The following is a 13,404-nucleotide window of genomic DNA, read 5'->3' as shown; positions in this document are numbered from 1 at the left end:
TGTATATTACACCTGCACAGTATAGGAGGTATACCTGTACGTGTATATTACACCTGCACAGTATAGGAGGTATACCTGTACATGTATATTACACCTGCACAGTATAGGAGGTATACCTGTACGTGTATATTACACCTGCACAGTATAGGAGGTATACCTGTACATGTATATTACACCTGCACAGTATAGGAGGTATACCTGTACATGTATATTACACCTGCACAGTATAGGAGGTATACCTGTACGTGTATATTACACCTGCACAGTGTAGGAGGTATACCTGTACGTGTATATTACACCTGCACTGTGTAGGAGGTGTACCTGTACGTGTATATTACACCTGCACAGTGTAGGAGGTGTACCTGTACGTGTATATTACACCTGCACTGTGTAGGAGGTGTACCTGTACGTGTATATTACACCTGCACAGTGTAGGAGGTATACCTGTACGTGTATATTACACCTGCACAGTGTAGGAGGTGTACCTGTACATGTATACCTGCACAGTGTAGGAGGTATACCTGTACGTGTATATTACACCTGCACAGTGTAGGGTGAGGGTATAGTTGAGGTGAGAGAGTCCAGCAGCGTACAGGATAGGGCAGAACCTCTAATCCGTTATTAGATATCCCAGCATGTGAGCTATGTTTTATTATCTATTGTATGCATGAGCAGGTGAAGCGCACAGCTGAGCTCTTCTCTTAGGGTCTCTTCTCTATGGTCTTGTAGGAGACTGTCTCCTAGACTTTTATAGAAGTGCATCTCCTGCTGTGGGGAGAGAACACACTTAGCGGGTGCTTCTCCCTTTTGGTTGTATCAGTGTGGGTCTGAGCGCCCAGACCTCGATGTGATTCCTCAGAAACCTGAACGGGCGGAGTATGGATACCGGGATGTCTGCGAGCTACATAGAGCCCTGTCCTCTTGTTCTAGCGATTTAAAACTGTCCTGAATACTGGTTGCTGTGGATGTCTGCTTGTATATGCAGGGGTGTTAGAGCCAAATATCAGCTACAGAAACAAGTGACAATCGGTAGCACAGCTCCCTCTCACCAGTCCTGGCAATGTAACACCCCCAGGAGCAATCTCTATTGGTGTTGCTGCGCTTCAGATCCACCACGTGTCCTCGTGGAGGTGGTTTCTGTTGGAGCGTAATGCGCAGCCTCACTCTGGAATGCCGCTCTGTCGGTGGCACGAGAAGCTCTGTCGGTGGCACGAGAAGCTCTGTTGGTGGCAGGAGAAGCTCGGTCGGTGGCAGGAGAAGCTCGGTCGGTGGCAGGAGAAGCTCGGTCGGTGGCAGGAGAAGCTCGGTCGGTGGTGTGAAGCAAGCTTGGTCGGTGGCAGGAGAAGCTCTGTTAGTGCAATGTATACATAGTGGGGATAGCAGCTGTGGCTGGAGCAATGATGCACTTTTAAAAGTGCAGAGGGTGCAATGCAGGGCCCTGGTTGAAGCTATATCGACACATTGCCACTGAGGAAGGGGTAAACTTATAGACCCTGAAACCATTTGAACTTGCCCCCTGATTTTAGGGGTGTCACAGCTTCAACCAGGGCCCTGCATTACACATTCTGCAGTTTAAAGGGAACCTTTCACCCCGGCTGCCAGGGCAGAGCCTGCTCAACCCCCCCAGTGGAGCCCCATATACAGTGGTACCTTGGTTTAAGAATAACTTGGTTTAAGAGCGTTTTGGTTTAAGAGCTCACTGTTTTTCAAAATTGTGACTCGGTTTAAGAGCATTGCTTTGGTTTAAGAGCTCACTGTACTGGGTGGAAGCACGAGTGGGGGAGGGGCATGGTCTGCATAGCGGGGTCTACAGCCCTGTACTCTGACCCAGGAAGTCTCCCTCACCTTCCAAATCATAGCAGATCCACTTGAGGCTGGGGCTTACATCAGGGGACAGGACTGTGAGGAAATCTCTTCATAGCTGTAACCCCTCTCTCCCCGGACATAGAGTGCTGCTATACTGTGCCCACATCTGCCCTGCTCATTCCTTCCTGCTCCCTGCAGTCTCTGTCCGCCCTTGTGTTTCCCATCCTCTCCATTACTGTACAGTAACTTATAATATCACATATTCTGCTGTTTCTGAATATTTGTTTTATTTGTTTTACATGTTAGGCTAGGTTCACACTGCGTTTTCAGCATCCGTTTAGCGGATCCGTTTTTTTTAACGTCCAGAAAAATAGGGTCAGCAACGTTTTTTTGTCCATTTTGGTCCGTCAAAAAAAATGGATCCGTTTTTTTTAATAATGGAAGTCAATGGAAAAACGGATGCACACAAATGAATCCGTTTTTTGCAATCCGTTTTTCATGCGTTTTTTGCAAAAAACGGATGCGTTAAACGGATGCTGAAAACGCAGTGTGAACCTAGCCTTATTCAGAATAATAAATCATTAGTTTTGGGGTGTGGAACCAAGTGTATGCATTTCTATGATTTCTTATGGGAAAACTTGCTTTGGTTTAAGAGTGATTTGGATTACAAGCACTGTCCCGGAACCAATTATGCTCGTAATCCAAGGCACCACTGTACTATGATTTTATTCAGGATGATTCAGAGGACTATGTAATAGGGCTGGGCGATTAATCAAATTTATTCGATTAATTCGCCCAGAAAGTTAGAATCGATTAGATTTTTAGTGAAAATCGTAAATTCGATTTTCATAAAAAAATCATTGCGGGCGGAGCGGTAAAGGGACGGGCGGCGCGGTAAAGTGTCGGGTCCGGAGAGTGTCAGAACGGCGCTGTGAGGTGCAGGGCCGGCAGTCAGGAGAGATGTGGTACCGGCGGCTCCAGCCTCTCCACAGAGCCGCAACTGAGCTGTCCCCGCCCCTTACACGGCAGAGCCGCGCTGACCTGCGTCCGGTTCCCTTCCTGTCACACGTGCAGGTCCCCGGTCAGAGGAGGAGGCGGCACGGACTGCAGCAGAAGGAGATAGCGTCGCTACGGGTCCTGGAGCTGTACAGCGGGCAGTGACGCTATCTCCTGCTGCAGTCCGTGCCGCCTCCTCCTCTGACTGGGGACCTGCACGTGTGACAGAAAGGGAACCGGACGCAGGTCAGCGCGGCTCTGCCGTGTAAGGGGCGGGGCACATATTTGGGAAAACTACTTGTATGGGACACAGAGGGGGCTTGTCTACTACATGGGGGCACAGGTGGAGCACTGTTACACTGGGAAGCAATACAGTTGTTTCAAATGTTAATAAAATAGTATCTGATGCTGCAGGGAGAAAAATGTCCTGTTTATTTAGCAAAAAGAAAAAAAAATCGAGATTTAAATCGAGAATCGTCCAAAAAATTTTTAAAAATTCGAGATTTTAATTTTTGGCCATATCGCCCAGCCCTACTATGTAACATACACACACACTACATATATGTAACATACAGCCACACACTACATATATGTAACATACAGCCACACACTACATATATGTAACATACAGCCACACACTACATATATGTAACATACAGCCACACACTACATATATGTAACATACAGCCACACACTACATATATGTAACATACAGCCACACACTACATATATGTAACATACAGCCACACACTACATATATGTAACATACAGCCACACACTACATATATGTAACATACAGCCACACACTACATATATGTAACATACAGCCACACACTACATATATGTAACATACAGCCACACACTACATATATGTAACTAAATACACACACTACATATATGTAACATACAGCCACACACTACATATATGTAACATACAGCCACACACACTACATATATGTAACATACAGCCACACACTACATATATGTAACATACAGCCACACACTACATATATGTAACATACAGCCACACACACACTACATATATGTAACATACAGCCACACACACACTACATATATGTAACATACAGCCACACACTACATATATGTAACATACAGCCACACACTACATATATGTAACATACAGCCACACACTACATATATGTAACATACAGCCACACACTACATATATGTAACATACAGCCACACACTACATATATGTAACATACAGCCACACACTACATATATGTAACATACAGCCACACACTACATATATGTAACATACAGCCACACACTACATATATGTAACATACAGCCACACACTACATATATGTAACATACAGCCACACACTACATATATGTAACTAAATACACACACATACATATATGTAACTAAATACACACACATACATATATGTAACATACAGCCACACACTACATATATGTAACATACAGCCACACACTACATATATGTAACATACAGCCACACACTACATATATGTAACATACAGCCACACACTACATATATGTAACATACAGCCACACACTACATATATGTAACATACAGCCACACACTACATATATGTAACATACAGCCACACACTACATATATGTAACATACAGCCACACACTACATATATGTAACATACAGCCACACACTACATATATGTAACATACAGCCACACACTACATATATGTAACATACAGCCACACACTACATATATGTAACTAAATACACACACTACATATATGTAACATACAGCCACACACTACATATATGTAACATACAGCCACACACACTACATATATGTAACATACAGCCACACACACTACATATATGTAACATACAGCCACACACTACATATATGTAACATACAGCCACACACTACATATATGTAACATACAGCCACACACACACTACATATATGTAACATACAGCCACACACACACTACATATATGTAACATACAGCCACACACTACATATATGTAACATACAGCCACACACTACATATATGTAACATACAGCCACACACACTACATATATGTAACATACAGCCACACACACTACATATATGTAACATACAGCCACACACACTACATATATGTAACATACAGCCACACACACATACATATATGTAACATACAGCCACACACACACATACATATATGTAACATACAGCCACACACACACATACATATATGTAACATACAGCCACACACACAATACATATATGTAACTAAATACGCACACTACATATATGTAACTAAATACGCACATACATATATGTAACATATATTCCCTGTATCCTGTGTCTGCAGAGAGACGAAACATCATGGAAAACACCAGGACCTCCAGAAAGGGTTTGTATCTGTCTCTATATACTTATAAGCTGTGGGTGGGGGGGGTCTCCTCCTGATATCATTAGATATGGGGGGGGTCTCCTGATATCATTAGATATGGGGGGGGGTCTCCTGATATCATTAGATATGGGGGGGGGGTCTCCTGATATCATTAGATATGGGGGGGCTCCTGATATCATTAGATATGGGGGGGCTCCTGATATCATTAGATATGGGGGGGCTCCTGATATCATTAGATATGGGGGGGCTCCTGATATCATTAGATATGGGGGGGCTCCTGATATCATTAGATATGGGGGGGGGTCTCCTGATATCATTAGATATGGGGGGGGGGGTCTCCTGATATCATTAGATATGGGGGGGCTCCTGATATCATTAGATATGGGGGGGCTCCTGATATCATTAGATATGGGGGGGCTCCTGATATCATTAGATATGGGGGGGCTCCTGATATCATTAGATATGGGGGGGCTCCTGATATCATTAGATATGGGGGGGCTCCTGATATCATTAGATATGGGGGGCTCCTGATATCATTAGATATGGGGGGGGCTCCTGATATCATAAGATATGGGGGGGGGCTCCTGATATCATTAGATATGGGGGGTCTCCTGATATCATTAGATATGGGGGGGGCTCCTGATATCATTAGATATGGGGGGGGGGCTCCTGATATCATTAGATATGGTGGGGGGTCTCCTCCTTATAGCATTAGATATGGTGGGGGGTCTCCTCCTTATAGCATTAGATATGGGGGGTCTCCTCCTTATAGCATTAGATATGTGGGTGTCTCCTCCTTATAGCATTAGATATGGGGGGGTCTCCTCCTTATAGCATTAGATATGGTGGGGGTCTCCTCCTTTATAGCATTAGATATGGGGGGTCTCCTCCTTATATCTTTAGATACGGGGGGTCTCCTGATAACCATTAGATATGGGGGGTCTCTTCCGTTATAGCATTAGATATGGGGGGGTCTCCTCCTTATAGCATTAGATAGGGGGGGTCTCCTTATAGCATTAGATATGGGGGGTCTCCTCCTTATAGCATTAGATATGGGGGGTCTCCTCCTTATAGCATTAGATATGGGGGGGCTCCTGATATAATTTAGATATGGGGGGTCTCCTCCTTATATCATTAGATATGAGGGGTCTCCTGATATCATTAGATATGGGGGTCTCCTGATATCATTAGATATGGGGGGTCTCCTGATATCATTAGATATGGGGGGTCTCCTGATATCATTAGATATGGGGGGTCTGCTCCTGATATCATTAGATATGGGGGGTCTCCTGATATCATTAGATATGGGGGGGGGGCTCCTGATATCATTAGATATGGGGGGGGCTCCTGATATCATTAGATATGGGGGGGGGCTCCTGATATCATTAGATATGGGGGGGGGCTCCTGATATCATTAGATATGGGGGGGGCTCCTGATATCATTAGATATGGGGGGGGCTCCTGATATCATTAGATATGGGGGGGGGCTCCTGATATCATTAGATATGGGGGGGGGGCTCCTGATATCATTAGATATGGGGGGGGGGGCTCCTGATATCATTAGATATGGGGGGGGGCTCCTGATATCATTAGATATGGGGGGGGGGCTCCTGATATTAGATATGGGGGGGGGCTCCTGATATCATTAGATATGGGGGGGCTCCTGATATCATTAGATATGGGGGGGTCTCCTCCTTATAGCATTAGATATGGGGGGGGGGGCTCCTGATATCATTAGACATGGGGGGGGCTCCTCCTTATAGCATTAGATATGGTGGTTCTCCTACTTATAGCATTAGATAGGGGGGGGGGTTCTGACATCATTAAATATTGGGGGGGGGGGCTCCAGATATCATTAAACATGGTGGGGGGGGTCTCCTCCTTATAGCATTAGATATGGGGGGGTCTCCTTCTTATAGCATTAGATATGGGGGGGTCTCCTCCTTATAGCATTAGATATGGTGGGGGTCTCCTCCTTTATAGCATTAGATATGGGGGGTCTCCTCCTTTTATAGCATTAGATATGGGGGGTCTCCTCCTTTATAGCATTAGATATGGGGGGTCTTCCTTATATCATTAGATATGGGGGGTCTCCTTATAGCATTAGATACGGGGGGTCTCCTGATACCATTAGATATGGGGGGTCTCTTCCGTTATAGCATTAGATATGGGGGGGTCTCCTCCTTATAGCATTAGATAGGGGGGGGGTCTCCTTATAGCATTAGATATGGGGGATCTCATTATAGCATTAGATATGGGGGGTCTCCTCCTTATAGCATTAGATAGGGGTGTCTCCTTATACTATTAGATATGGGGGGTCTTCTTATAGCATTAGATATTGGGGGTCTCCTCATAGCATTAGATATGGGGGGTTTCCTCCTTATAGCATTAGATATAAGGGGTCTCCTCCTTATAGCATTAGATATAAGGGGTCTCCTCCTTATAGCATAAGATATGGGAGGTCTCCTCCTTATATCATTAGATATAGGGGGGTCTCCTCCTTATAGCATTAAATATGGGGGGGTCTCCTGATATCATTAGATATGGGGGGGGGGTCTCCTGATATCATTAGATATGGGGGGGTCTCCTGATATTAGATATGGGGGGGTCTCCTGATATCATTAGATATGGGGGGGTCTCCTGATATCATTAGATATGGGGGGGTCTCCTCCTTATAGCATTAGATATAGTCCGGGTCTCCTCCTTATAGCATTAGATATGGGTGGTCTCCTCCTTATAGCATTAGATATAAGGGGTCTCCTGATATCATTGGATATGGGGGGGTCTCCTGATATCATTAGATATGGGGGGTCTCCTCCTTATAGCATTAGATAAGGGGGGGCTCCTCCTTATAGCATTAGATCAAGAAGGTCACGTGACGGCTCTTGTCTCCCCTCTTGTCCTGCAGAGCTGGATGCTGAGATCTATGTCGGGAACCTCCCGTATGATGTGACGCAGGTTGGGCACCTCCTTAGGATTATTACATTATTTCTGTCCAGTAATATATATGGCCGTTTTACTATCATTCTGCTTTTCCTTTTTTTTTCTTTTTTGATTTGCAGGAAGAAATTTTGTTTCTCCTTAAAGAGTTTAATCCTGTACACGCAAAGAAGGTGCAGAAGGACCTGAGATGGTAAGGGGGTCTCATCCTATCCTAATGACAGACAATGCAGCCCCGCTACTCACTTACCAATGGGAGAGCTATACACATAACTGCAGACAGACTGATGGGTTATACTCACACTCGTATAGGGGAGACCCCCCTCCCATAGAGCCATACACATAACTGCAGACAGACTGATGGGTTATACTCACACTCATATAGGGGAGACCCCCCCATAGAGCCATACACATAACTGCAGACAGACTTATGGGTTATACTCACACTCATATAGGGGAGACCCCCCCCCCCCATAGAGCCATACACATATCTGCAGACAGACTGATGGGTTATACTCACACTCATATAGGGGAGACCCCCCCCATAGAGCCATACACATAACTGCAGACAGACTTATGGGTTATACTCACACTCATATAGGGGAGACCCCCCCCCCCATAGAGCCATACACATAACTGCAGACAGACTGATGGGTTATTCTCACACTCATATAGGGGAGACCCCCCCCCCCCCATAGAGCCATACACATATCTGCAGACAGACTGATGGGTTATACTCACACTCGTATAGGGGAGACCCCCCTCCCATAGAGCCATACACATAACTGCAGACAGACTGATGGGTTATACTCACACTCATATAGGGGAGACCCCCCCCATAGAGCCATACACATAACTGCAGACAGACTTATGGGTTATACTCACACTCATATAGGGGAGACCCCCCCCCATAGAGCCATACACATAACTGCAGACAGACTGATGGGTTATACTCACACTCATATAGGGGAGACCCCCCCCCATAGAGCCATACACATAACTGCAGACAGACTGATGGGTTATACTCACACTCATATAGGGGAGACCCCCCCCCATAGAGCCATACACATAACTGCAGACAGACTGATGGGTTATACTCACACTCATATAGGGGAGACCCCCCCCATAGAGCCATACACAGTGCTTCTGGGCCGCGGGAGGCACCCGGTGCTCCTGGACTCTCTCAGACCGCGCTGATGCCACTAAGTATCAGTTCAGTAATTCAGTGAGGTGGAGTCTGAGGCCTCTATCGGTATCTGACATCCTGAGCCTCTATTATTGCTGGAGCCGCAGCCTAATATTCCCACTTTCTACAGTTTCTGGATGGAAGTTGTTGTTGTGGACGTGGAATGAGCGTGTGATATTTCCAGCACAGCTTAGAAGGGATTCTGATGATTTGAGGCTTTATTTTCCGCCATTGTTATGGACATTTCCTGTGCGGCTTGTTATATCCATAGGGTGAATGTGATAAGCCGATACCAATACGCATCTGATGCCATCGACCATCTGGGCCAACCTGTGCCTCTCCTCCTATAGGAGAACTACAACTCCCATCGTGCTCTGATGGTGGAATTAAATGCAGGTTATTGCTGATTACTCTCAGAGCATGATGGGACTTTTAGTTCTTCAACATTTGTAAAGCATTGGTTAGTATAGAGTCAGCTCTGTTAGTAAGTATCTACTGTATCCGATCCAGAATATGTGGCTTACATCCGACTCCTCTTTATTTTCTCAGCTTTGCCTTTGTTCAGATGTCCACTAAGGAGGACGCCTCTCGGGCTGTGGCCAAACTCCATAAGATGGTGCTGAGGGGCCGCAATCTGGTGCTCCGCATGTTTGATTGTGATTTCTATGGGAAGAATTCCGGCCCTGCACAGGTAATGGTTCAGCATTACCCCAAATTAATATATACAGTCATGAGAGTAAGAACGTCCTCATATGTCTGATAATACAACGTCCGGGTAATAGGAGGTTCGGTCTGGGTTCACTTACATACATGTTTCATTCACTGTCACCCTTCCAGCAGCAGATGCCAGCATTGACCCCCATCGGCACAGGTGACCCCCATGACACAGGTACAGAGGAGGAGGACGGTGCATGTGATTATGGGAGAGCAATGATGTCATCATCATATTATTATATGTTAACTTTACAGACAGAAATGTTCAACAGATACGCATCACCAACCTGGCACATGGTGTCTCTAAGGTAAGATACAATGGCGTTGTGTTATGTATCCCAGTGCTTATAGGACCAGTACGTAACCACTGTGCACCGATATAACCGCCATATACTGCTCAGATACCAGTACATAACCACTGTACACACATATAACCCCCATGTAGTGCTCAGATACCAGTACGTAACCACTGTGCAGCCATATAACCACCATATAGTGCTCAGATACCAGTACGTAAACACTGTGCACCCATATAACCACCATATAGTGCTCAGATACCAGTACGTAAACACTGTGCACCCATATAACAGCCATATAGTGCTCAGATACCAGTATGTCACCACTATGCACCCATATAACCACCATATAGTGCTCAGATACCAGTATATAACCACTATGCACCAATATAACCCCCATATAGTGCTCAGATACCAGTACGTAACCACTCTGCACAATATAACCCCCATATAGTGCTCCGATACCAGTACGTAACCACTGTGCACCCATATAACCACCATATAGTGCTCAGATACCAGTACGTAACCACTGTGCACCCATATAACCACCATATAGTGCTCAGATACCAGTATGTCACCACTGTGCACCAATATAACCACCATATAGTGCTCAGATACCAGTATATAACCACTATGCACCAATATAACCCCCATATAGTGCTCAGATACCAGTACGTAACCACTCTGCACAATATAACCCCCATATAGTGCTCAGATACCAGTACGTAACCACTGTGCACCCATATAACCACCATATAGTGCTCAGATACCAGTATGTCACCACTGTGCACCCATATAACCACCATATAGTGCTCAGATACCAGTATGTCACCACTGTGCACCCATATAACCACCATATAGTTCTCAGATACCAGTATGTCACCACTGTGCACCCATATAACCACCATATAGTACTCAGATACCAGTACGTAACCACTGTGCACCAATATAACCCCCATATAGTGATCAGATACCAGTACGTAACCACTGTGCGGCCATATAGCAGCCATATTCTGCTCAGATACCAATACGTAAACACTGTGCACCCATATAACAGCCATATAGTGCTCAGATACCAGTATGTCACCACTGTGCACCCATATAACCGCCGCTCTCTATATTACTGGATGTGTAGGGGGGTTATAGATTACGCTCTCTATATTACTGGATGTGTAGGGGGGTTATAGATTCCGCTCTCTATATTACTGGATGTGTAGGGGGGTTATAGATTCCGCTCTCTATATTACTGGATGTGTAGGGGGGTTATAGATGCCGCTCTCTATATTACTGGATGTGTAAGGGGGGGGGGGGGTTATAGATGCCGCTCTCTATATTACTGGATGTGTGTGGGGGGGTATAAATTGCGCTCTCTATGTTACTGGATGTGGAGGGGGGGGTTATAGATGCCGCTCTCTATATTACTGGATGTGTAAAGGGGGGGGGGTTATAGATGCTGCTCTCTATATTACTGGATGTGTAGGGGGGTTATAGATGCCGCTCTCTATTACTGGATGTGGAGGCAGGGGGTTATAGGTGCCGCTCTCTATTACTGGATGTGTAGGGGGGTTATAGATGCCGCTCTCTATATTACTGGATGTGGAGGGGGGTTATAGATTCCGCTCTCTATTACTGTATGTGTAGGAGGGTTATAGATGCCGCTCTATATTACTGGATGTGTAAGGGGGGGGGGGATTATAGATGCCGCTCTCTATATTACTGGATGTGGAGGGGGGTTATAGATGCCGCTCTCTATATTAATGGATGTGTAGGGGGGTTATAGATGCCGCTCTCTATATTACTGGATGTGTAGGGGGGTTGCACAGATACCAGTACGTAAACACTGTGCAGCCATATAACCCCCATATAGTGCTCAGATACCAGTACATAACCACTGTGCACCAATATAACCCCCACATAGTGCTCAGATACCAGTACGTAACCACTGTGCACCCATATAACCCCCATATAGTGCTTAGATACCAGTACATAACCACTGTGCACCAATATAACCCCCATATAGTGCTCAGATACCAGAACGTAACCACTGTGCACCCATATAACCGCCATATACTGCTCAGATACCAGTACGTAACCACTGTGCACCAATATAACCACCATATAGAGCTCAGATACCAATAAGTAACCACTGTGCACCAATATAACCCCCATATAGTGCTCAGATACCAGTACCTAACCACTGTGCAGCCATATACTGTTTAGATATCAATACGTAACCACTGTGCACCCATATAACTGCAATATACTGCTCGGATACCAGTATGTAACCACTGTACACCTATATAACCACCATATAGTGCTCAGATACCAGTACGTAAACACTGTGCACCCATATTACCACCATATAGTGCTCAGATGCCAGTACGTAACCACTGTGCACCAATATAACCCCCATGTAGTGCTCAGATACCAGTACGTAACCACTGTGCACCCATATAACCCCCATATAGTTCTCAGATACCAGTACATAACCACTGTGCACCAATATAACCTCCATATAGTGCTCAGATACCAGTACGTAACCACTGTGCACCAATATAACCCCCATATAGTGCTCAGATACCAGTACCTAACCACTGTGCAGCCATATACTGTTTAGATACCAATACGTAACCACTGTGCACCCATATAACCGCAATATACTGCTCGGATACCAGTATGTAACCACTGTACACCCATATAACCACCATATAGTTCTCAGATACCAGTACATAACCACTGTGCACCAATATAACCTTCATATAGTGCTCAGATACCAGTACCTAACCTCTTTGCACCCATATAACCCCCATATAGTGCTCAGATACCAGTACCTAACCACTGTGCAGCCATATACTGTTTAGATACCAATACGTAACCACTGTGCACTCATATAACCGCAATATACTGCCCAGATACCAGTACGTAACCACTGTGCAGCCATATAACCACCATTCTCTATATTACTGGATGTGTAGGGGGGTTATAGATGCCGCTCTCTATATTACTGGATGTGTAGGGGGGGTTGTAGATTCCGCTCTCTATATTACTGGATGTGTAGGGGGGTTATAGATGCCGCTCTCTATATTACTGGATGTGGAGGGGGGTTA

General features: G+C 45.3%; 1 protein-coding gene across 2 annotated transcripts in view; it reads left to right on the top strand.

Annotated features, from left to right (window-relative positions):
- The window catches only part of TDRD10 (tudor domain containing 10), a 56,493-nt gene that overhangs the window by 2,271 nt on the left and 40,818 nt on the right, over positions 1-13,404 (top strand). For both annotated transcript variants that reach the window (XM_069950130.1, XM_069950129.1), the window contains exons 2-7: positions 5,120-5,161; positions 8,070-8,119; positions 8,224-8,294; positions 9,837-9,978; positions 10,125-10,176; positions 10,257-10,309. In XM_069950130.1, the coding sequence (XP_069806231.1) occupies positions 5,120-5,161; positions 8,070-8,119; positions 8,224-8,294; positions 9,837-9,978; positions 10,125-10,176; positions 10,257-10,309 (410 nt within the window). The remainder of the gene's footprint in view (positions 1-5,119; positions 5,162-8,069; positions 8,120-8,223; positions 8,295-9,836; positions 9,979-10,124; positions 10,177-10,256; positions 10,310-13,404) is intronic.

Source organism: Dendropsophus ebraccatus, chromosome 13 (genome assembly GCF_027789765.1).
Source record: "Dendropsophus ebraccatus isolate aDenEbr1 chromosome 13, aDenEbr1.pat, whole genome shotgun sequence".
Classification (NCBI taxonomy): domain Eukaryota; kingdom Metazoa; phylum Chordata; class Amphibia; order Anura; family Hylidae; genus Dendropsophus; species Dendropsophus ebraccatus.
This window is presented reverse-complemented; position numbering and strand designations above follow the sequence as displayed.